This window comes from Mobula birostris, chromosome 13, assembly GCF_030028105.1.
Source record: "Mobula birostris isolate sMobBir1 chromosome 13, sMobBir1.hap1, whole genome shotgun sequence".
In the NCBI taxonomy this organism is placed as follows: domain Eukaryota; kingdom Metazoa; phylum Chordata; class Chondrichthyes; order Myliobatiformes; family Myliobatidae; genus Mobula; species Mobula birostris.
The window spans coordinates 9,697,288-9,722,834 of NC_092382.1; the positions used below are offsets into that span (position 1 = coordinate 9,697,288).

The following is a 25,547-nucleotide window of genomic DNA, read 5'->3' on the forward strand; positions in this document are numbered from 1 at the left end:
ACATATTCTGCCTCATTTCCCGATGAGAGAAATGTTTCTGATGTGAGAGACTCCAGAGGGGTAGGGTTAACCATATAACGATATATAACAATTACAGCACGGAAACAGGCCATCTCGGCCCTTCTAGTCCATGCCAAATGCTTACTCTCACCTAGTCCCACTGACCCGCACTCAGCCCGTAACGCTCCATTCCTTTCCTGTCCATATAGCTATCCAATTTTACTTTAAATGACAACATCGAACCTGCCTCAACCACTTCTGCTGGAAGCTCGTTCCACACAGCTACCACTCTCTGAGTAAAGAAGTTCCCCCTCATTTTACCCCTAAACTTTTGCCCTTTAACTCTCAACTCATGTCCTCTAGTTTGAATCTCCCCCAATTTCAATGGAAAAAGCCTATCCACGTCAACTCTATCTATCCCCCTCATAATTTTAAATACCTCTATCAAGTCTCTCCTCAACCTTCTACGCTTCAAAGAATAAAGACCCAACTTGTTCAACCTTTCTCTGTAACTTAGGTGATGAAACCCCGGTAACATTCTAGTAAATCTTCTCTGTACTCTCTCAATTTTATTGACATCTTTCCTATAATTCAGTGACCAGAACTGTACACAATACTCTAAATTTGGCCTTACCAATGCCTTGTACAATTTCAACATTACATCCCAACTCCTATACTCAATGCTCTGATTAATAAAGGCCAGCAAACCAAAAGCTTTCTTCACCACCCTATCCACATGAGATTCCACCTTCAGGGAACTATGCACCATTATTCCCAGATTCCTCTGTTCTACAGCATTCTTCAATGCCCTACCATTTACCATGTATGTCCTATTTTGATTATTCCTACCAAAATGTTGTACCTCACATTTATCAGCATTAAACTCCATCTGCCATCTTTCAGCCCACTCTTCTAACTGGCCTAAATCTCTCTGCAAGCTTTGAAAACCTACTTCATTATCCACAACTCCACCTATCTTAGTATCATCTGCATATTTACTCATCCAATTTACCACCCCATCATCCAGATCATTAATGTATATGCCAAACAACACTGGACCCAGTACAGATCCCTGAGACACACCGCTAGTCACCGGCCTCCAATCTGACAAACATTTATCCACCACTACTCTCTGGCGTGTCCCATCCAGCCACTGCTGAATCCATTTTACTACTTCAATATTAATACCTAACGATTGAACCTTCCTAACTAACCTTCCGTGTGGAACCTTGTCAAAGGCCTTACTGAAGCCCATATAGACAACATCCACCGCTTTACCTTTGTCAACTTTCCTAGCAACCTCTTCAAAAAATTCAATAAGATTTGTCAAACATTACTTTCCATGCACAAATCCATGTTGACTGTTCCTAATCAGACCCTGTCTATCCAGATAATTATATATACCATATATAGCAATACTCCAATCCTCCGGCACCATCCCCGTTTCTAATGACATTTGAAATATTTCTGTCAGAGCCCCTGCTATTTCCACACTAACTTCCCTTAAGGTCCTAGGGAATATCCTGTCAGGACCTGGAGACTTATCCACTTTTATATTCCTTAAAAGCTCCAGTACTTGCTCTTCTTTAATTATCATAGTTTCCATAACTACCCTCTTTGTTTCCCTTACCATACACAATTCAATATCCTCTCCTTAGTGAATACTGAAGAAAAGAAATTGGTCAAAATCTCCCCCATCTCTTTTGGCTCCATACATAGCTGCCCACTCTGATTCTCTAAGGGACCAATTTTATCCCTTACTGTCCTTTTGCTATTAATATAACGGTAGAAACCCTTTGCATTTACTTTGGATTTATTTTCACCTTACTTGCCAAAACAACCTCGTATCTTCTTCTAGCTTTTCTAATTTCTTTCTCAAGATTCTTTTTACCTTCTTTATATTCCTCGAGCACCTCACTTACTCCATGCTGCCTATATTTATTGTAGATATCTTTCTTTTTCCAAACCAAGTTTCCAATATCCCTTGAAAACCATGGTTCTCTCAAACTTTTAACCTTTCCTTTCAACCTGACAGGAACATAAAGATTCTGTACCCTCAAAATTTCACCTTAAAATGACCTCCATTTCTCTATTACATCCTTCCCATAAAACAAATTGTCCCAATCCACTCCTTCTAAATCCTTTCGCATCTCCTTAAAGTTAGCCTTTCTCCTATCAAAAATCTCAACCCTCGGTCCAGACCTATCCTTCTCCATAATTATATTGAAACTAATGGCATTGTGATCACTGGACCCGAATTGCTCCCAAACACATACCTTCGTCACCTGCCCTATCTCATTCCCTAACAGGAAATCCAGCACTGCTCCTTCTCTAGCTGGTACCTCTATGTGTTGCTGCAAAAAACTATCCTGCACACATTTTACTAACTCCAAACCATCTAGCCCTTTTACAGTGTGGGCTTCCCCGTCTACGTGTGGAAAATTAAAATCTCCCACACTCTCAACCGGGTGCTTACTACAAATATCTGCTATCTCCTTACAAATTAGCTCCTTCAATTCTTGCTCCCCATTTGGTGGTCTAGAATACACCCCTATAAGTGTTACTACACCGTTCCGATTCGTCAGTTCCACCCAAATAGCCTCCCTAGACGAGCCCTCTAATCTATCCTGCCAGAGCACTGCTGTAATATTTTCTCTGACAAGCAAAGCAACACCTCCCCCTCTTGTCCCTCTGATTCTAGCACACCTGAAGCAATGAAATCCAGGAATATTTAGTTGCCAAACAAACCCCTCCTGCAACCATGTTTCACTAATAGCTACAACATCATACTTCCAGGTATCAATCCATGCTCTAGGCTCATCCACCTTTCTTACAATGCTCCTAGCATTAAAATAAATGCATTTAAGAAATTTTCCACCTCTATCTCTCTGTTTATCACTAATGGTGCAAACAACTTTACTATCTCCTTTTTCTTCCTTCTCCCCTACATCTGTTCCTACACTTTGGTTCCCCTCGCCACTTGTATCTCGTTTAAATCCACTAGAGCCTCTCTAGCAAACCTACCTGCAAGAATTGAAGGATGGAAGTAAGTCCCCCAGTGAGGAAGATTTGTGAATGGGAAAGTGTCGATGGGAGATAGTGGTGGGACTCCAGCCAAGCAAAAGGATAGGAAGATAGAACCTGCAGGAGGTAGGCGGATGAGGAAGCGAGATCCTGCGGGAGGAAGGCAGATGGGGAAGAGAGATCCTGCAGGAGGAAGGCGGATGGGGAAGAGATATCCCACAGGAGGAAGGGGGATGGGGAAGCAAGATCCCACAGGAGGAAGGGGGATGGGGAAGAGAGATCCCACAGGATGAAGGGGGATGGGGAAGAGAGATCCCACAGGATGAAGGGGGATGGGGAAGCGAGATCCCACAGGAGGAAGGGGGATGGGGAAGACATCCAACAGGAGGAAGGGATTGGGGAAAAGATCCCACAGGAGGAAGGGGGATAGGGATGAGTTGTCTCACAGGAGGACTCGGGGGGAAACGATAATCATACAAGATGAGGGGTTACAGAAAAAGATTGTACGGGAGGGGTGAGACTGAAAAGAGGCCCAGAAGAGATGCGCTCACGGTATCTGGTAGTGAGAAAAGTCACACACGGGGAAGGGCAGGGAGGACAATCTCACAATGGTATTTATCTCCTTCTCACTGGGAAGCGGGTGTGAATCTCTGACCCACCTGCTGCAGTCAGTGTCGGTAACAGTGAACCATAGAAACATAAAAAATAGGTGCAGGAGTAGGCCATTCGGCCCTTCGAGCCTGCACCACCATTTATTATGATCGTGGCTGATCATCCAACTCAGAACACCGCCCCAGCCTTCCCTCCATACCCCCTGACCCCCGTAGCCACAAGGGCCATATCTAACTCCCTCTTAAATATAGCCAATGAACTGGCCTCAACTGTTTCCTGTGGCAGAGAATTCCACAGATTCACCACTCTCTGTGTGAAGAAGTTTTTCCTAATCTCGGTCCTAAAAGGCTTCCCCTCTATCCTCAAACTGTGACCCCTCGTTCTGGACTTCCCCAACATCGGGAACAATCTTCCTGCATCTAGCCTGTCCAATCCCTTTAGGATCTTATACGTTTCAATCAGATCCCCCCTCAATCTTCTAAATTCCAACGAGTACAAGCCCAGTTCATCCATTCTTTCTTCATATGAAAGTCCTGCCATCCCAGGAATCAATCTGGTGAACCTTCTTTGTACTCCCTCTATGGCAAGGATGTCTTTCCTCAGATTAGGGGACCAAAACTGCACACAATACTCCAGGTGTGGTCTCACCAAGGCCTTGTACAACTGAGAAGGAACATTGTCAATGGACGTGTCACAGTCAGTGAGAAACACGGCCATTCCTGTGATTTACTACCATTAAACCAATGGCCGTTGTTCATTGATCTGATGAAGTCTCCAACATCCCTTCACAAGGAACCACAGAACCCTCCTGTCCTCGGGGAATTACTGACCGATCCCCTGGTCACTTGTCACAATTCTTCACAATCTGATTCACTACAGTTTTATCCAAATCCCTTTACAGGATATCCCCGGGATGTGGATTCAGGAATTGTGCTACTGCAGTTACAAACTCTTGGATGGTGAGGTGTGGGAAATGTGTACACCGCGCTCCGGGCAGAATCCTCTCTCTCCAAAAGCTCCATCAGGAACTGGGAAGGCTGCAGATTGTAGTTGATCAAATCTCCACCTGTAAACACAATCTTCTTCTCGAGCACTCCTCTGAAGGCCATCTGACCAACCCTGAGTAACACATCAGGGGACTGTCAATCTCACGACCATGGTTTTTCAGGATGTTGTAAATATAGTAGGAATATAGTTGGGTGATGGTCTTGGGAATTCGCTCTGGGTCCCTGACTCTTTGTGTGAAGAAGGGACTTAATGCCAGAGCGAGGATCCAGCAGTAGGAGGGGTTGCTGCCGCTACCGTCTGATCTTCAAAATACATGATGAAATATTCCTTCCGTTCCTCACCAACAAATCCCAGGATTTCAGCCCAGACACCGATCTCCCCCTTTTCCAATAGATGTAACGCAGTGGGACGTGTGGTCACCAGCACTGAACATCCTGGGAGCAGCTTGCCCTGGATTAAACTGTACACAATGTCAGACACCTTGCACTTGAGTTCAGGATCTGGGCACTGGTGCTTGGGTTCTGTATCTCTCCGACTGTCAGCAAAATCTATTCTGTGCTTGAATTCATCCAATCCATCGAATATAAACAGCAATCCCTCTGGGTTCTTCCAGACCTCTCTCAGGGCATTCCCAAAATACAGATATTGATGCAGAATCAGTTCTTTCAAGTTTATTCTGCAATTAATGGAGTTTAAATCCCAGAATTTGAAACTGAAGACAAACTGGAATTGTTGGTATATTTTCTCCGTGACCCAGTCATAAACAATCTTTTGTACCATTGTTGTTTTCCCGATCCCTGGGACTCCGGCCACTGCTGCTGAACATCCCGAAGTTGATTGTGTGAAGAATCTTTTCATTTTGTCCCAAAAACTATGTGAGTAACTATTCTCAAACAGATGAGCAATCCCGATTTTCTCCAGCTCTCTGCGGAGATGTTCCTCTCTCCACTCCTCGTGGTCTCTGCCTCTTGCCAGCAGCTCATGTTCCACCAGTCTCCGATCTCGAACAGTAGAAATGACCGTGAGCTCAGCGTATCGATCAACCAGCTGGAAAACCTTCACCTTCTCCCTCATCAGGATCGTGTTCACTCTCAGTGTTTCAGTTTGTGCCCGCAGAGTCTCCTTGTGTTTCTGCTGAACATCTTAGGATGGACAGAAATAGGTGGTCAATGCCTGATCTGATGAACACTGAACACTCACGTATTTACCCCAATAATAAGAAATTGTTAATGACACTGTTTGGGTGAAATTGGGAGATCAGAGATAAGAGCGTCTGAAGATGAACGATGGCCCCGAAACATTTCTGATCCGATTCAGGTTCGCTGTTAAAGCCTCCCCTCTCCCCTCTGTTCGTAGTTTGCAGATTCCCCGGTGTTCCAGCGAGCACCAAGTGCACACGTGATTCTGGAGAGGAGAGTGTTGTGTGGAGCGGCTGGTTTCACCGCTTTCACTGCTCAGCTTCTGCTGAACTGGGCAACACCGCAGAGGGTAACAGTGGGGGTCGGGGGGCAATTTACTTGCTCTACTGACTTTTACTTTCTCATAATGGAGCGGATACTCTCGACACTTCTTTAGGTTGAAACTGTCAGTACTGAGCCACAGAAAAGGAACATTATTTCCATTTCCTTTTCCAAGCTCAGCCAGTCACGATGTAACACACCCCGCAGTAGTCTACAGTCTCTTCTTCTCCGAGGAACTGTTACATTAACTCAGGCTATACACCCTCACCACACCTCTACAGTCTCCTCTGCTCTGAGGAGCTAGTACGTGAACTCAGGCAATAAGCCCCACCACACCTCTACGGTATCCTATGCTCCGAGGAGCTGGGACATGAACTCAGGCAACTCCCGGATGTTGTGCAGAACAGCAGAAATCTGAAGAAGATGTCAGCAGTAATACGGGACTCTATAGTCAGCAGGAGAGGTAAGCGATTCTGTGGACTCAAAAAGGAGACACCGATGCTACTTTGCCTCTCAGGAGCCAGGGTCCGAAACGTTACTGGACACGTCCATAATATCCTGAAAAGGAAAGGTCACGAGTCGTGATAAATATTGGTACCAATGATATAGGAAGAGAACAGGGAAGAGGTCTGGAAAACAAAACACAGGGAGTTAGGAAGGAAGCTGAGAAGCAGGAACTCAAAGGTAGTAATCTCGGGATCACTGCCTGTGCCACCCGACAGTGGGGATAGGAATAGAATGAGGTGGCAGATAAGTGTGTGGCCGAAGAATACAGCAAGGGGCAGGGATTCCAGCAGGGTCCGATATTCTTGCAGGCGAATTTACTGGAGCTGTTGGGAGTGTTTTAAACTAATATGACAGGGCAATGGAAACCAGTATGATAGAGCTGAAGATGAGCCAGCAGGTTTAAATGTGGACACAGCCAAGTGTTAAATTGTACCACAGAGGCAAAATTCGATTTTGGTTGGTACGACGTTGTGGCCATTACTGAGTTGTGGCTGAAAGAAGATCTTGTTTGGGAGTTTAACATCAAAAGATATACTTTGTTTCGAAAGGACAGGCAGGAAGACATTGGCTATGTTTTCGAGATGGAATTACACCTTCAGAAAAAGGGGACATAAAGTCAGAGGACGTTGACTCTTTGTGGGTGGAGATAAGAAATTACAGGGGGTAACAAAGCACATTATGGGAATCATATACAGGCCTCCAAATAGTCGCCAAGATGTGGGTTTGAGTTGCAAAGGGAAAAGGCATGTAATAAGGGTAATGACACATTTGTCCTGGCGAACTTCAATATGCAAGGGGAATGGGAAAATCAAGCATACTTAAGGTGTCGGGTCGCAGGAGAGGGGATTTATTGCGATTGTGCTTGAGCCTACTTGGGGAAAGGCTCGCTTAGATTGGGTGTTGTGTAATAACCCAGATCTTGTTTAGTGGCTCGCCGAGCTGGCTTGTTCGCTTGCAGATGTTTCATTACCCAGCTAGGCAACATCACCAGTGCAACTTCGGATGAAATGCTGGTGATCTATACTGTTCGCCTTTTGTGTGTCCTGTGATTAGTCCATGAGTGAGTGAGTGTCAATATGGAAGCAAAAGTGAGTGGGAAGTTGGATGATTGGAAACCTTTTAAAATCTAACAAAAAGCAACTAAAAAAGCTATAAGAAGGGAAAAGATGAAATATGAGGTGAGACTAGACAATAATATCAAGCAGGATAACAAATGTTTTTGTTCAGTTACATAAAAAGAAAAAATGGAGTTGAGAGTTGATATTGGTCCACTGGAAAATGATATTGGTGAGCTAGTAATGGAAGACAAAGAAATAGCAGGTGAACTTTAGAAACATAGAAACATTGAAAACCTATAGCACAATACAGGCCCTTCAGCCCACAATGCTGTGCTGAACATGTACTTACATTAGAAATTACCTAAGGTTACCCATAGCCCTCTAGTTTTCTAAGCTCCATGTATCCAGAAGTCTCTTAAAACACCCCTTCATATCCGTCTCCACTACAGTTCCATGCACTCACCACTCTGCGTAAAAAAACATCTCCTCTGTACTTACAAGCACCTTAAATCTGTGTGCCCTCTCGTGCTAGCCATTTCAGCTCTGGGAAAAAGCCTCTGACTACCCACACGATCAATGCCTCTCATCATCTTATACACCCATATCAGGTCACCTCTCATCCTCCACCGCTCCAAAGAGAAAAGGCTGAGTTCACTTAACCTATTCTCATTAGGCATGCTCCCCAATCCTTGTAAATCTCCTCTGCACCCTTTCTATAGTTTCCACATCCTTCCTGTAGTGAAGTGACCAGAGCTGAGCTCAAGTGGGGTCTGACCAGGGTCCTGTATAGCTAATGCATACTTTGCATATCTCTTCACTGTGGCCCGTGAGTGACGGGAAGCAGCAGTGACTGCCATCACTATTAATGAGAACAAGATTTCTGGATGGTGTGTTGCCATGGTCGGGGAAATCTCGCATCCAGTCTGAAACATGTTTAAGGGTAGTGTGAGCAGAGGTCAAGGTTCACGTCGGCACCAATGACAGGGCAGGAAGGGTGAAGAGGTGCTGCAAAGTGAGTTCATGGATGTAGGTGATAGGTTAAAGTGCACAACATCCAGGGTTGTGTCTTCAGGATTGCCACCCATACCACATGCTAGTGAGGCCTGAAATAGGATATAATACAGTCTAACGTGTGGCTGATGAGATGGTGCATTGTGGAGTGCTGCAGATGTTTGGATGATTCCAAGGAAGATGGGACCTGGACAGACATGATCGTTTTGCATCCGAACTGGAGGGGGACTGATACCCTTGCGGGAAGGGTTGTTAACACTGCATCGGGATGGGGTGAGGTGTCAAACTTGAGCTGCAAGGGGATGAAGAACCAGAGTGGATAGTGGAGTGGTTGTGTGGGAAAGATGCTGTTAATCCAACATAAAAAGTCAGGAGTCTAAAGAAAGAACATGGTGAAACAAATGTTCCCAAATGTGTATTATTTCATTGCAAGGAGTATTGTAGGAAAGGCTGATGAGCTTAGAGCATGGATCAGCGTATTGAATTACAGTATTGCAAGCATTAATGTGATTTGATTGGAGGAGGTGCAGGACTGGCAGGTCAGTCTTCCAGGGTTCTGTTGCGTTAGACACAATTTGATTGAGTGGCAGGGATTAGAGAAGGACAAGTGACATAACTCGTTAGGGAAAATGTCCCTGCATTGCTCATACAGGACAAACTGGAAAGCTCAACCACTGAGGCCTTATGGGTGAAACTGAACAATAAGGAAGGGATGGGATTATATTACAGAGTGCCCAATAGTCAATAGGATTTGGGGGATCAAATTGTTTGAGAAATCACAGGCAACTTAGAAGGTTATGATGCTAGATAGTTGTAACTTTCCACTTATTGACCGGGACACCCATACTTTAAAGGGCTGTTTGGGATATCGTTGGTAAAATGTGTTCAAGGAAGTTCCCTTGATCAATATATTGAGGTCATAACTATAGACTGAAATACTATTAGGGTACACGACGGGGCAGGTAACAGAGGTCTGTGCAGGTAAATACTTTGGATCTAGTGATCATAATACCATTAGTTTAAAGATCATTATGGAAATGGGTAGGTCTGGTTCTAAATTGGAGAAAAGGCCAATTTTAATGGTATCAGAAAGGATCTGGTGAACGTGGATTGGAACAGGTTGATTTCGAGCAAATCTGTGCTTGGTAAGTGTGAGGCCTTCAAAACTGCTATTTTAAGAGTACAGAGATGGAATGCATAAATGACGACCAGTACAGAGTTTGAATGTTGCTGACAGAATAAAAGGCAGGGCTAACATGTTTAGGGAACCTTGGGTTTTGACAGATATTGAGACCCTGGTGAAGGAGTGCATAGCAAGTATAGGCAGGAAAGAACAAATGAGGTACTGATAAGTATAAATAATTCAAGAGTTACTAAAGGAGGGAATCAAGAGGGCTGAAGTACGGCACGAGTTTGCTCCAGCAGATAATGAAAAGGAGAGCACCAATTCCTTCATCAAATATATTCAAAATAAAAGTATACCAAAAGGCAAAATTGGTCTTCTTGAAGTTCAGAGAGGGCATTAATGCATGAAGCTGACGTAGGTGGGGGAGATTTAAAATGGATTTTTTGCATTTATGTTTACTCAGGAGACATACAGCGTCTTTACAGTGAGGCGAAACAGCAATGCGATCATGGACCCTATACAGATGACGGAGGAGGAGGTGTTTCTGTCTTGATATAGAATATAGAATAGTACAGCACAGTACAGGCCCTTCGGCCCACAATGTTGTGCCGACCCTCAAACCCTGCCTCCCATATAACTGCCCCCCCACCTTAGATTCCTCCATATACCTGGCTAGTAGTCTCTTAAACTTCACTAGTGTATCTGCCTCCACCACTGACTCAGGCAGTGCATTCCACGCACCAGGAAGCAACAAATCTCTCTTTATATTAATCTCTGTCTAATCTTGCTGCTAACATTGTGTTTGTCACAGAGTCCAGAGTCTGGGAACAGCTAGATGGCAGGAAGCAGATGGTGATGATGGGAGGCTGGTTATTGGAGTCCAGGCCCGCGCCTCGTGGAGTTCCCCAGGGTTACACCCATTGCTACTTGTCATCTATGTCAATAATCTGGTTGAGAATGTACAGGGTATGGGGAGTGAGTTTGCAGCAAGTAATGTCAAACAATTACTTCTTTTTGCAAGATTGTAATATAAACACCCCTCTTTCCCTCTCCACACTCAGAACAGACCAAAAGCTACTTCATAAGATGCAAGTTCTTCAAATGAGCAAACACTGAGGGAATGTGAGTGAGATTAAAGAGCTGGGATACTGACAGTACATTACCAGACCAGAAGTGATTGTAACTGGGTCTGACAGAGGCATAACTGGTATTTCTGGGCACATTCAGTCTCACCATAACTATTCCCTACCTTACTCTGTACAGATATGTAATGTCTAAAGGACCAGTGTTTGAGTAAATGAGACTCACCAAACTTGCTCCGGACTGAATCAATGGAAACCCTGAGTCAGAAGGGTTCTCTCCAGTTGGTGCTCTCAGTCCTCGGGCTGGTTCACTTGCTGCTGTTCCTTCATCTTCAGTCGTGGTTCTCTTCCAGTTGTGAGCTTTTCTTCCAATAAATCTCTCATCGCAGGTCTAACTTTAACATGAAAGATAATGAAGCACGTTAACAATACAAAGGAGAACAAAATATTTCTGCTCACTGAAATCTAAACATTGAAGACAAATATAATGATCTCTGTGAACAAATCTGTAATTGTCCCTGACACGTCACAGAACCTGATAAGGGATAGGAAGGAGTCATCGTTCAGTCATGGTCAGATATAAGATGCAGGAACAGAATTAGGTGATTCGATCCATGGAGTCTGCTCCATCACTCAACCACGGCTGAGATTTATTCCAACACCATATTCTCGCCTTCCTCCTGTAACCCTGAAGCTACTTACCAATCATGAATATGATTCTTCTCACCTCAGTCCAATGCCATTTTTGAAATTGTGACTCTTGGTTCTTGAGACTCCAACAGAGAAACATCCTCTTCCTAAATATACCCAAATGACAGCCTCAGCCACCCTCTGTGGCAACAAATTCCACAGATCAGCTATCTTTTGGCTGAAGAGATTGTTCTCATCTCAGTTTTAAAGGGAAACGTCTTTATTCTGAGACTGTGCTGTCAGATCACTGACTCTCCGTCTAATGGAAACATCCTCTCCATGTCCACTGTATCCAGGCTTCTCAGCATTCAGTAGGTTTACTTAACCACCTCCCCTTTCACCACCCCGTCTGAACTCCAGTGAGCACAGCCCCATAACCATCAAATGCTCCTCACACGTAAAGCTGATCATTCCTGAGATTATTCATGTGAACCTTGTTGGCAACAACTGCACTGAACACATTCCCAAGTACAACAGACAATCAGAAAATTTAAACCATTCCAGAGTGAATTTAATAAAAAGCAACTGGAATCACCAGAGTCGCTCAACAGGAAAGGAACTGCTGTGGGGAGATCAACAAATTTAACGATTCAGGTTCACAATCTTCTGTCAGAATGGACTCAAAATTTTCCATTTTTAGTGCAGATCTCCAGCAACTTGAGTCTCTGTTTGATTTCCACTGTCTGACAGACAGGTGACAGCGTGGAGGAATTTCCAAACACAGTTCGAACACTGAACCCCCCCAGATCTATTTCTGCTGGTGCAAACACAGAACAGCCCATTTAATCACAGCCTCTCCTTGTGAGGGATGAATACAAACTCATTCTCTCCTCAGATTAACAGCATTGCTTCCAGAGGAACTCCAGAAACAAACATTTGATCCCAGACCAGAAATACTGGCTCAACACCTCACAAACCCGGGCAGCTTGATCCCCGGGTCCATTTTACTTGGATCTAAACAGGGGTGCAGTGCTGCCGGAGCTCACCGGGGCACCACTCCGGCACCTCGGTAAAAAAACGTCAAAATGAACAAGCGGGGAATTTAACAGCGGCCGCATATTAAATAGGGGGAATTTTACAGAAGTGGGGGTTGGGGATAGGTGGTGGTGATTGGTGGGGAAAATACCACTAACAACATTAGGATAGGATATTTGATCGTTTTTGGTGAAATCCTGGATCTGTGACTGTTTTTTATTGAGGTATTTGTGAAGTTCGTCCTCGCTCGACCGTTGTTTTCCCAGCATGCCCTGCTGTAGCCTCCCGCCATTTCACAGATCCTCAGTCTCTCTCCAGCCGAGGGACGACTGTACACAAGTGTGAGCCTTTTTCCGCTCTTTCCAACGGGTACCATTGGATTCCAGGTAGCAGCTGTATTAAGCAAGGAATGAACATCGAAACCCAGGTTAAAAGTCCAAAATAATGAAAGAAAAATTCACTGCTCGCTTATCTTCGGCCTGATTTTGATGAAGAATTCAAGGTAATCATCCAAAATCTTCTTCTACATCTGGATAAAGTGAATTTAGTTTTTTTCACAAGGCAAATGGGGAAAAAAAATTTCTAGGCTATAAGCTAGTTTTACATCATTTCAACTGTCATTAATAGCGCATCAACCCCTTGGCCGAGCTCCACCAACTATAGTTGATTGGAAAGAGGCTGTTTGTCTCTTTGTGTTGACAGGAAAAAGAGTAACTTAGGGAGGCAATGAACGAGACGAAACGCATTTCCAAACCTCCCAAATGGTTGCCCTCCTCCCCTATTAACATTTATCACTTCCAAATACGATATTTTTTATTCGTATAGATACGACAATAATTTATGTAAAGATTCAAGCTTCTTTAACTTTTTATACATTTAAAGACTAAACAGAATCTGTATAGGTCTAACCATGTAGTACCCGACGTGTGAGGATATTGTGAGTATCGACACTCACAGATACACTTCCTGTCCAAACATTTCTGCGAGAGAAACGGTACGAGGCAGAGTTGCCAACCTTCCACTTTTGATACTAATATTCAGCAATATTCGTGGCTTTAGCAAAACTTCATTAGACGTTTTTTTTTCATACTTGATTACTTGGTTCCAATGTAGATATCTAAAAGTGTAAAAAACTTACTTGCTTTATTTCTGTTATTTTTATACCTGCTTAGGAACACTGCTGAGCGCTGTGGGCCCTGCTGTCTGCTCTGACTCAGTCGTATCAGTAAGGCTACATCTGTGGTGGTCCGTGGATTACTCGCTGATACAAAAGTAAATTTTTCTCACTAACAACCCTATGGCTTCTAAGCAAACAATGTTAACTTCTTTCTTCCGTAAACAAGCTGAGGAGTGTAACAAGGATAACACACAAGTCATTGATAACAGTAAAACTAACAAAAGCTGTGTTTCGCCTGCATCTCGTTCAAATTTTCTAACCGGCTCCAAATGCAGTTCTGAAAGTAATGGTCCTTTGAAGTCAGGCCTGTTCAGATGTTTGATAGGCTATAATCTTGTTAATGTCTTAACTGTCACTATATTTCTGTGTACATCGGTCACTGAAAGCAAGCATGCAAGTACAGCAGGCAGTGAAGAAAGCTAATGGCATGTTGGCCTTCATAACAAGGGGAATTGAGTATAAGAGCAAAGAGGTCCTTCTGCAGCTGTACAGGGCCCTGGTGAGACCACACCTGCAGTACTGTGTGCAGTTTTGGTCTGTAAATTTGAGGAAGGACATTCTTGCTATTGAGGGAGTGCAGCGTAGGTTCACAAGGTTAATTCCCGGGATGGCGGGACTGTCATATGTCGAAAGATTGGAGCGACTGGGCCTGTATACTCTGGAATTTAGAAGCCTGAGAGGGGATCTAATTGAAACATCTATAATTATTAAGGGATTGGACATGCTGGAGGCAGGAAACATGTTCCCGCTGATGGGTGAGTCCAGAACCAGAGGCCACAGTTTAAGAATAAGGGGTAGGCCATTTAGAACGGAGTTGAGGAAAAACTTTTTCACCCAGAGAGTGGTGGATGTATGGAATGCTCTGCCCCAGAAGGCAGTGGAGGCCAAGTCTCTGGATGCTTTCAAGAAAGAAATGGACAGAGCAGTTAAAGATAGCAGAATCAAAGGTTATGGGGTTAAGGCAGGAACTGGATACTGATTGTGGATGATCAGCCATGATCACAGTGAATGGCGGTGCTGGCTCGAAGGGCCGAATGGCCTACTCCTGCACCTATTGTCTATTGAGCTCTGGATTTCATATATTTCTTTCATCTTGGTTTAGTGGTTGACATTATGAGAAGCCCTATTCATTTATATATGCCACACCCAATTTGTGTACCTGCTCATTACATGAATGGGGGAAGGAAGTTACCCAGTGCATGAAATGAGCTGCTACACTAACTAGGTGTGAGATCGAGGTTCTTAGCCTAAGGTGGAAGGAGTAAATTTTGAAAACCAGTCAATTTTCAATTATCTGACACAGAAATACCACAACAGTTATTAGCTTCAAACTTTCTGCATGATCACTCACAGAGCGGAACAACACGTACATGTAACGACAGCTGTAAACTTCAGGCCTTCTAACTTAGGCCACGAACTTATCAACCACCCCTCGTCCAGCTCCGGCACCCAAAAAACTGGCACTGCACCCCTGCTCCAGCCGTCAGGCAGAGCGCGGGCCCGGGACTTTCCGAATTTAAGCGGCCCAGATTCACACAAACTCGGAGATGTTTCCACTCACCGCCGCCCCGAATCGGAGACCCACCAGCGGCAGCTGCATTCGGCAGCGCGCATGCGTTTAGCAGGATGTTCGCGGCAGCGCCACCAGTGGCCGGAGGTCCATGCAGCGCCACCAGTGTCCGGCGGTCCGTGCAGCGCCACCAGTGGTCGGAGGTCCATGCAGCGCCGCCAGTGGCCGGAAGGCCGGAGCGACAACAGGGAGGTAAATCACGAACACGACAAAGTCTGCAGATCAAAGTTGCTGGTGAACGCAGCAGGCCAGGCAGCATCTCTAGGAAGAGGTACAGTCAACGTTCCAGGCCGAGACCGTTCATCAGGACGTCGACTGCACCTCTTCCTAGAGATGCTGCCTGGCCTGCTGCGTTCACCAGCAACTTTGGTGTGTGTTGCTTGAATTTCCAGCATCTGTAGAATTCCTCATGTTTAAAGTCTGCAGATGCTGGAAATCCAAAGCAACACAAACAAAATGCTGGCGGAACTCAGCAGGCCGGGCAGCATCTATCGAAAAGAGTCAACAGTCGACGTTTCCAGTTGAACCCTCCTTCAGGACTGAGATGAAATGACGGAAATACCTGAATAAAATCGGTCCGGACGAGGAAATGTCTCGCTGGAAGGTGATAGGTGAAGCCAGGTAGGTGGGAAAGCTGAAAAGCTGAAGAAAATAGAATCTAATAGGAGAGGAGAGTGGAGAATAGGAGAAAGGGATGGAGCAGTGGACCCAGAGAGAAGTGATCAACAGGTGAGTGGACGTGGAAAGTCAGAGAGGAAGAGAGGGAGTGGGATGGAGGGGTGAGGGGAAGATTTGTTCACCGGAAGGAGAAATCGATATTCATGCCATCAGGTTGGGGGGCGGGGGGTACCCAGACGGAATATAAAGTCCTGATCCTGGACCCTGAGGGTGGCTTCATCTTAGCACAAGAGGAGGCGATGGGTTGACACGTCGGAACGGGAATGGGAATCGGAATGGGAATGAAAATGTTTGGACTCCGGGAAGTCCTGCTAGGAGCGGATAGTTCAAAGGTTAATTTATTATCAAGCAGGTATCCGTAAACAACTCTTGAGTTTCTTTTCTTCTCCAGAGAGCCATGAAACAAAGAAAGAACATGAAAGTCGTTCAGAGAGAAAAATCAAACTCCCACCACACCCCCCGCATCAAAAAGAACGGCATTGCGATCATCAACCCCCAAAACCCACCCCTCCCGCACAAAAGGGAACAATAACATCGACCCCCACCAATAAAAACACAACCCGACCCCGCACAACTGCGGAGGGTCTGGTGTCACCAGTGTCGAGGCGGCCGCATCGGGAGCAGCGGACACAACGGGCGACCCCGGAAGATTCACAGGTGAAGTGTCGCCTCACCTGGAAGGATGTTTGGACAACGGAGAGAGTTCGGCCGTCCGGCCCTTTCACTGTGACACCCCGAACTCCACATCAAATCCGTCCAAACCAATCTGGGTGAACTTTAATGACCAATAAATATAATTCCTCTCAGTGATCAGCTGTCTGAGTGATCCCCTGACTCTGAGAGGAAGGGGTGTCTCTGGTCCACATTGTCAGGGTGTTGAGTTTACCAGGAGACAGAGACTGCAGGGACGAGAGGTTTTCTGTTGACTAATACACTGTGTGTGGACCCCGCTGGCAATTCTGGTGTTGTGACCCGAATCGAGACAAACACCAGGCTGCCCACTCCACCAACAACACGGCACAGCCGGACACATAACAGGGGACTTTACATCTCACAACACTGGATTCAGTGATGAAACCCGTGATTAATGTTGTTGTCCCACCGAAATCATCAGAAACGTCCATTCAGGTGTTTTTAAATACGAGCCCTCCCCCACAGGTGACGTCACACAGGCGCACGCACGCGCCTGACGTCACACATGGGTCCCCCACACCGGGATCTGTCCTCACGTGCGCGGTGTCTTACGTCACCCGCGCGCTGGTGAGCTCGAGCTTTATCGGTTTAACGGCTGGGCTACTAATCACGTGACCAGCCCCTCCCCCACCGCTGTCAACAGAGGATTCTGCAGCTGCGCTATTCCCATTGGTGCGAAGCGATGTCAATCACTGGTTACAACCAATAGCCGAGGCGGACCAGCCGAGAGGGTGTTACCCCCGCTGACACCATTTGTCAGCCTTCCCGTCAAAGCGGAACAAATCCCAAAGTAAATGTCCGCTTTCTGATTTATTTCCATTTCCCTCCGAGGGAAGTTGGGGCGTTTGTGAAGCGTCTCCTGCGGCCGGAGTCTGATGTGTCGCTGAGAGGTAGGAGGAGACCGCTCGGCCCGTCGGTTTGATGCCGGTTCCCCGGGGAGGGAGAGGATGAAGACGGTGAGAGAGGGGGCGGACAGGATGTTTGTCCCGGTGGGGACAGGAGGGGCTCATCTGTGGAAATGTCTGAGCCCACGGTGGTGGCGATTCACCACATTGGGGGGCAAACACCGGCAGACTGTTGCCCTGCAAGCGGGGCCAATGGTCCGGGCAAAGTGACAATTATTTGTGTTTTGTTGAGACTGTACCGGGAATATGGTGTAAAATCCCGCTCCCCACACTAACACGGGTTATATATGTTGTGTTCTTTAATACACACCGTGGGTTTCTAATAAAGAACCATATTCTGGAAAACCTTATCAACACTTTACTTATCAACAACCACACGTGCCTTACAAAGCCATGTTTTCTGGATCTTTCTATCATTCCTGCGCATGCTCAGAACTCTCTGCAATCACGTTCTTACACGTCATATCACCAGATCTTCCTTTCCTTAAAAAGAAAAACAATTAGCAACATTGACCAGAGCAAATGCATAATTTAACATGTCTCCATCATTTTCTCTGGGGGTCTGCAAACACCAGTAGATCTTCTAAGTGGTTCACACAGTTTCTTGTGTTACGTTGTCATTCCCATGTTTTGTCTGGTCTGAAACTGAAACTTTGAAGTTGGCTCTTTATTGAGGTCTTTGCAATGTCTTCTTAACACTGCTCCTTCCTCTGTTTCGACCATGTATGATCTGGGTTGTACTTCTTCAAGTACTGTAGCGTTCTGTGTCCACGTGTTCATTTTGTCTTGTATCCTTACTTCATCTTCTTGGTGAAGTTCAGGGAATGGACGAGAGCATCTGTCAAAGTATGTCTTCTTCTTTGGTTTCTGTTCATCTTTCCATCTTTTCACTTGTTCACCTCCCTCTGTTTTCAGAAGGCTCTCCTCTGTTGTCAGATTGGATCTCAAACGGCATCCCATCAAGAGCTGAACATTGACATTCAAGTGGAGTACTACGACAGGCTAACAAAGCTTTATAAAAATCACCTCCACTATATTTTGCTTTGTGCATCAGTTTCTTGATAATTCCTACCGAATTCTCAACTAATCCATTGTACTAAGGGCAAAGTGGTCTCGATGTTGTATGAATAAAGCTCCTTTCATGAGCAAAATGTCTCATGCATTCACCATTGAATTGTGGACCATTGTCTGTGAAAACTTCGGCAGGTACACCATATCTGGAAAAAAAACTGATTTCATGCATGTAATTACATTCTCTGCTGTTGTTCTGCTTAAACCACACAATGAGTAGTAATCTGTTATTAATAGATAATCTTTGTTGTCAGATACAAAAAAGATCAAGTCCTATCTTCTGATAAGGTCTCTAAGGGCTAGGACGTGGATGCAGTGGCTCCTTAGGGTTGCTGGGTTGGTATTTAAGGCATATTTGACAAGAAGACACCAATTCTGCAATTTTTTGATTCATCCTGGGCCAAAACATCACTTCCCGCACCCTCTCTTACATTTTTCAATACCTCTGACGCCTTTATGAATTTTCCGTATCATTTCTTTTCTGAGACTTTTAGGAATCACAATTCTGCTACCTTTGTACAATGTCCCATCCACAACAGAAAGTTCTGTTCTGTAGTTCCAATATTCTTGTACTTTGAGGTACAGTCATGCTTATAATCTGGCCATCCATCCATCGCCACTTGTATTACCTGACTGGCAATTTTGTCCTTCTCTGTCGCAAGATGCAGCATTTCCAACTTTTCGGGAACAACAGGTACAGTCTCTATGATCATACCAACAAATGCCTGAACATCAACAGCGTCCCCGTGACTGCCTTTTGTTGTTGGATCCACAGCTCTGGAAAGTGTGTCAGCCGTGTACATGAATATTCCAGGTGTGTATGACACATTCAACACATACCTTTGCAATTTGGTCATCATTCGCTGAATTCGCAAAGGACAGTCGCTTAAAGGTTTGTGAAACAATGCAATCAGAGGCTTATGATCAGTTTCAACATCAATAGATTGCCCTGACACAAACTGATGAAATCTCTCACAAGCAAACATAATGCTGAGCAATTCTTTTTCAATTTGGGTATACCTTGTTTCTGGATCAGATAATGAACGAGATGCGAATGCCACTGGTAGCCATTCCTTATCATGTTTCTGGAGTAACACTGCCCCTAAACCTGCTTGAGATGCATCACATGAGATTTTGATGGCTATCTCAGCATCATAGCATTTCAACACAGGTTCTTTAGTGAGCACTTTCTTCAGATTTTGCCATGCCTTCTCCTGTTCATGATTCCAGCACCATTTGTTTTTTCTTTTCCGTTACCTGTTTCAATGGAGCAAGCTGTTCCGAAAGATTGGGTATGAATTTTCCCATGTAGTTGACCATTCCCATAAACCTTTGAAAATCCTTTTTACATTGCGGACTTGGCATGTTCTCAATAGCAGAAACCTTCAATGGATCAGGACGCACACCTGCATTGCTGATGATATCACACACAAAGGTAAGTTCAGTCACTCCTAGCTGACATTTGTCTTTATTCAACTTCAGGTTTGCCTTGCGTGTTACCTCTAAGACTTGTCTGAGCCTGGCGTCATGCTCTTGTTTAGATGATCCGCAAACAATAATATCGTCCTTGGAAGTATCTATGCCCTCAATGTGCTCATATAGCATGTAAATAGTTTTATGGTACACTTCAGGAACTGATGCAATTCCAAATGGAAACCTAAGAAAATGGTATCTGGCAAAAGCAGTGCTCTCAATCTATCTCTAGAATCCCTAAGGGTTATCCTTCTTTTCTGCAAGGGCAATCTCATGCCTTCTTTTAGCCATCCTGATTTATTTGATATGTATTCTCTTGTATTTCTTGTACTCCATAAGAATCTACCTGCCTATCCTTGTTAATGCAACTCCATTTTGTGCCTCACCAGGGTCTCAATATCTCCTGAAATCCAAAGGATACAGTTTCCATCTTTACCTTTTATTCTGACAAGCACATATCCGCTTTGTACTTTCAAAATTTCGCTTTGAAGGCCTCCCACTTACCAAGCACACCTTTGCCTGTCCCAATCCACAGTTGCCAGATCCTTGTGTCATAATTCCATTGTTGTTCCGTGCAGTGAACACATCCACCTTTCCTACACTGCTGTTTGTATTGAAATACACAGGACTGAGCATACTCACTGCACCATGCTCAACTTTTTCATTCCTGACTTTGTATGAGGACTGAACAACATCTGTCTTCACAACCCCTCCACTACCTGTTCTGTTATTCATGCTTCCATTCCCCCTGAAACTTTAGTTTAACTCCCTCTACCCCCACCTCCCACCATGCAGTTCCATCACCCCCTTGTGCTTCATCTCCCAGGTCAATAAAAAGAAGGTGCATTCCAGGAACAGGCAGATAGGAACAAGTAGAAATACAGGAATTTCAAGTGAACACTTATGAAAGAAATAAAAGAAGGCATGAGGTTGCCCAGGCAGACATGGTGAAGGAGAATCCTCAGAGATTCTGCCAATATTTTAAGAGCAAAAAGATTGCAAGGGAAAAAAATAATCCTCTGGAAGATCAGCATGGTAATCCATATGAGGAGACAAAATATATGGGGAGATTTTAAATCCTATTTTTGCATCTGTATTTACTCGGGAGATGGTTACAAGGTCTATGGAAGTGAGGCAAAGCAGCATCAACTTCATGGACCCTGTACAGATTACAGAGATGGAAGAGTTTGTTGTCTTAAGGCAAATTAGCATGGATAAACCCCCAGGGCCTGACAAGTTGTTCCCTGGGACTCTGCGGAAGACAAGTGCAGAAATTGTCGGGGCCCATGCAGAGATTCTTAAATCATCCTTAGTGACAGGTGAGGTACTGGAGGATTGGAGGACAGCCAATGTTCTTCCGCTGTTCCAGAAAGGCTCTAAAAATAAACTAAGAAATTGTACGTTGGTGAGCTTGACATCAGAGGTGGGAAAAGTTATTGGAGGGTTATGTGCAGGAACCGGATATATAAATATTTGGACAGATGTTGACTGATGAAGGATAGGCAGCATGGCTTTGTGCATGCTAGGTCGTGTCTCACCAAAGTCTCTCGAGGAAGTTATCAGGAAAGTGGATGAAGGCAAGGCAGTGGATGTTGTCCACATGGACTTTAGTAAGGCACTTGACAAAGTCTCATATGGGAGGTTGTTCAAGAAGGTTCGGTCATTCAGCATTCAAGATGAGATAGTAAATTGAATGAAACACTGTCTTTGGGAGAAGCCAGAGTGTGGTAGCAGATGGTTGCCTCTCTGACTGGAGGTCTGTGACTAGTGTGCAATAGGGATCAGTGCTGGATCTGTTGTTGTTTGTCATCTATATCAGTAATCTGGATGACAGTGTGGTTAACTGGATCAGCAAAGTTGTGGATGATACCAAGTTTGGTGGTGTAGTGGACAGTGAGGAAGATAACCATGGCTTGCAGTGTGATCTGGACCCACTGGAAAAACGGGTTGAGAAATGGAAAATGGAATTTAATGCAGACAAGTGCAAAGTGTTGCACTTTGGTGGGACCTACCAGGGTTGGTCTTACACAGTGACTGGTCGGGCACTAAGAAATGTTGTAGAAGAAATGAATCTGAGAATACAGGTCTATATTTCACCGAAAGTGGTGTCACAGTTCGATAGGGATGGAAAGAAAGATTTTGGCACATTGGCCTTCATAAACCAAATCAATGAGTACTGGAGAGGGATGTTATGTTGACTTTGTACAAGACATTGGTGAGGCCTAATTTTGAGTGTTGTGTGCAGTTTTGGTCACCAACCTACAGGAAGATGTAAAAGAGGTTGAAAGAGTTCAGAGAAAATTTGCAAGGATGTTGCCAGGTCTGGAGGACTTAGGTTATAAGGAGAGATTGAACAGGACAGGGCTTTATTCCTTGGAATGCAGAAGATTGAGGGGAGATTTGTTGGAGGTGTACAAAATTTATGATGGTTATACGTAGATGGGGTAAAGGCAAGCTGGCTTTTTGCACTAAGATTTGGTGGGATTACAACCAGAGGCCCTGGATTAAGGGTGAAAGGTGAAACATGAAGGGGAACATGAGGGGAATCTTCTTCACACAGACAGTCATCCGTGTGTGGAATGAGCAGAGAGCCCAACTGGTGCATGCGAGCTCAAGTTCAGCATTGAAGAGGTACCTGGATGGTCGGGGTAAATGTGGTAGACAGTTTAAATAGATCAGCACAAACTAGATGGGCCAAAGGGCCCTTTTCTGTGTTGTACTTTTCTATGACTCTGTGACAAGAACATGAAATAATACTGATATTCATTTAATTCCTTTTAACAGCTGTGCGGACCAACCATTTTTCTGGGCAGGTAATATTTACATGGCTTTAAAACTGTGGCACTTTGAATTGACTGTAGATAAAAAAAACACAGTTGCACGTCAACAAAGGCTATTTGCGTGAGAGTGTTTCAGTTACTGTGGGGCCAGGCACCCATGCAGCTCAATGGACAATAGACAATAGGTGCAGGAGTAGGCCATTCGGCCCTTCAAGCCAGCACCGCCATTCACTGTGATCATAGCTGATCATCCACAATCAATATTCAGTTCCTGCTTTATCCCCATAACCTTTGATTCCACTATCTTTAAGAGCTCTATCCATCTCTTTCTTGAAAGCATCCAGAGACTTGGCCTCCACTGCCTGCGGGGGCAGAGCATTCCACATATCCATCACTCTGTTCTAAATGGCCTATCCCTTATTCTTAAACTGTGGCCTCTGGTTCTGGACTCACCCATCAGTGGGAACATGCTTCCTGCCTCCAGCGTGTGCAATCCCTTAATAATCTTATATGTTTCAATCTGATCCCCTATCATCCTTCTAAATTCCTGTGTATACAAGCCAAGTCGCTCCAATCTTCCAACATATGACAGTCCCATCATCCCGGGAATTAATCTTGTGAACCTACGCTGCACTCCCTCAACAGCAAGAATGTCCTTCCTCAAATTTGGAAACCAAAACTGCACGCAATACTCCAGGTGTGGTCTCACCAGGGCCCTGTACAACTGCAGAAGGACCTCTTTGTTCCAATACTCAATTCCCCTTGTTATGAAAGCCAGAATACCATTAGCTTTCTTCAGTGCCTGCTGTACCTGCATGCTTACTTTCAGTGACTGATGAACAAGAACACCTAGATCTCGTTGTACTTCCCTTTTTCCTAACTTGACTCCATTTAGATAATAATCTGCCTTCCTGTTCTTGCCACCAAAGTGGATAACCTCACATTTATCCACATTCAACTGCATCTGCCATGCATCCGCCCACTCACCCAACCTGTCCAAGTCACCATGTACAAGCTGTCCAAGCACAGTGGGAACAGGGAATAATACCAAAGGATAGTATCAGACTGAGCCAGGTCACAGATTGGAGACGGCCAGAATGCCCCATTCTCACAGAGACAGGAAAAGCATCAGCGAGTTTGATGGTCATTACAGATACCAGTACCGTGCTCAGTTAGAAGATGACTTCTCTCTCCAACTTGTGTTGAACCTCACTTTAACAGTGTGAGGCCAGATCACACCTTGGCAACTCAAGTGATCTCATCTGAAATGTTGTCCTTCACTCACTGATGGATTTTGTAACTTTTTTTTTTCAGGTTAAAAAGGACAAGGGACTTATCTACGGGAATCTTGAAAACAACAAGCCAGCTTTGCTGTCTCTGTCCACGTGTATAAGAAGTGGAGCAAGAGATTCACTCGATCATCCTTCCTACTCAGACAGTGGGGAGGATTCACTCGATCATCTGACCGACTGGCATGCCTGTCAGTTTACACAGGGGAGAGGCCGTTCACCTTTTCAGACTGTGGGGATTCAAGGTCATCTCATTAAGGTACACCTGCAAGTTCACACTGGGACAAGGCCATTCCCCTGTTCTGTGGGTGAGAGGTGATTCAGTCGGTCATCCCACCTGTGGACACACCAGTCAGTTTGCACTGGGCAGAGGCTGGTCATCTGCTGAATTTGTGGGGAAGGATTCACTCAGTCATCTGACCTAATGGCTCACCAGCGAGTTCACATCGGGGAGCGGCCGTTCAGCTGCTCGGACTGTGGGAAGGGATTCACTTGTTCATCTAAGCTAAAGGTACATCAGCGAGTTCACACTGGGGAGAGGCCGTTCACCTGCTCAGACTGTGGGAAGGGATTCATTCAGTCATCCGATCTGAAGGTACATCAGCGAGTTCACACTGGGGTGAGGCTGTTCAACTGCTCAGACTGTGGGAAACGATTCACTTCGTCATCTCAACTTAAGGTACATCAGCGAGTTCACACTGGGGAGAGGCCGTTCACCTGCTCAGACTGTGGGAAGGGATTCATTTCGTCATCCAATCTGAAGGTACATCAGCGAGTTCACACAGGGGAGCGGCCGTTCACCTGTTCAGACTGTGGGAAGGGATTCACTTTGTTATCTCAACTACTGAGACACCAGTCAGTTCATACCGGGAAGTGGCCAATCACCTGCTCAGTCTGTGGGAAAGGATTCATTAATTCATCTCAACTGAAGGTACATCAGCGAGTCCACACTGGGGAGAGGCCGTTCACCTGCTCAGTCTGCGGGAAGGGATTCAATCAGTCATTTCACCTACTGACACACCACGCAGCCCACACAGGGAATTGGCCGTTCACCTGCTCAGTCTGTGGGAAAGGATTCATTAAATTATCTCAACTGAAGGAACATCAGCGAGTCCACACTGGGGAGAGGCCATTTACCTGCTCAGTCTGTGGGAAGGGATTCATTTCGTCATCCAATCTGAAAGTACATCAGCGAGTTCACACTGGGGAGACACCGTCCACCTGCTCAGACTGTGGGAAAGGATTCATTCAGTCATCCAACCTACAAGGACACTGGTCAGTTCACACAGGGTAGAGGCTGATCACCTGCTTAGACTTTGGGAAGAGATTCTGTCAGCCAAATGAGCCAAATGTGCATC

At 45.1% G+C, this 25,547-nt stretch overlaps 1 protein-coding gene across 1 annotated transcript in view; it reads left to right on the forward strand.

The window, feature by feature from the left end:
• Positions 1-25,547, forward strand: part of LOC140208329 (uncharacterized) — a 330,302-nt gene that overhangs the window by 284,773 nt on the left and 19,982 nt on the right. The window contains exon 4 of the mRNA XM_072276923.1: positions 24,626-25,044. Within this exon, the coding sequence (XP_072133024.1) occupies positions 24,626-25,044 (419 nt within the window). The remainder of the gene's footprint in view (positions 1-24,625; positions 25,045-25,547) is intronic.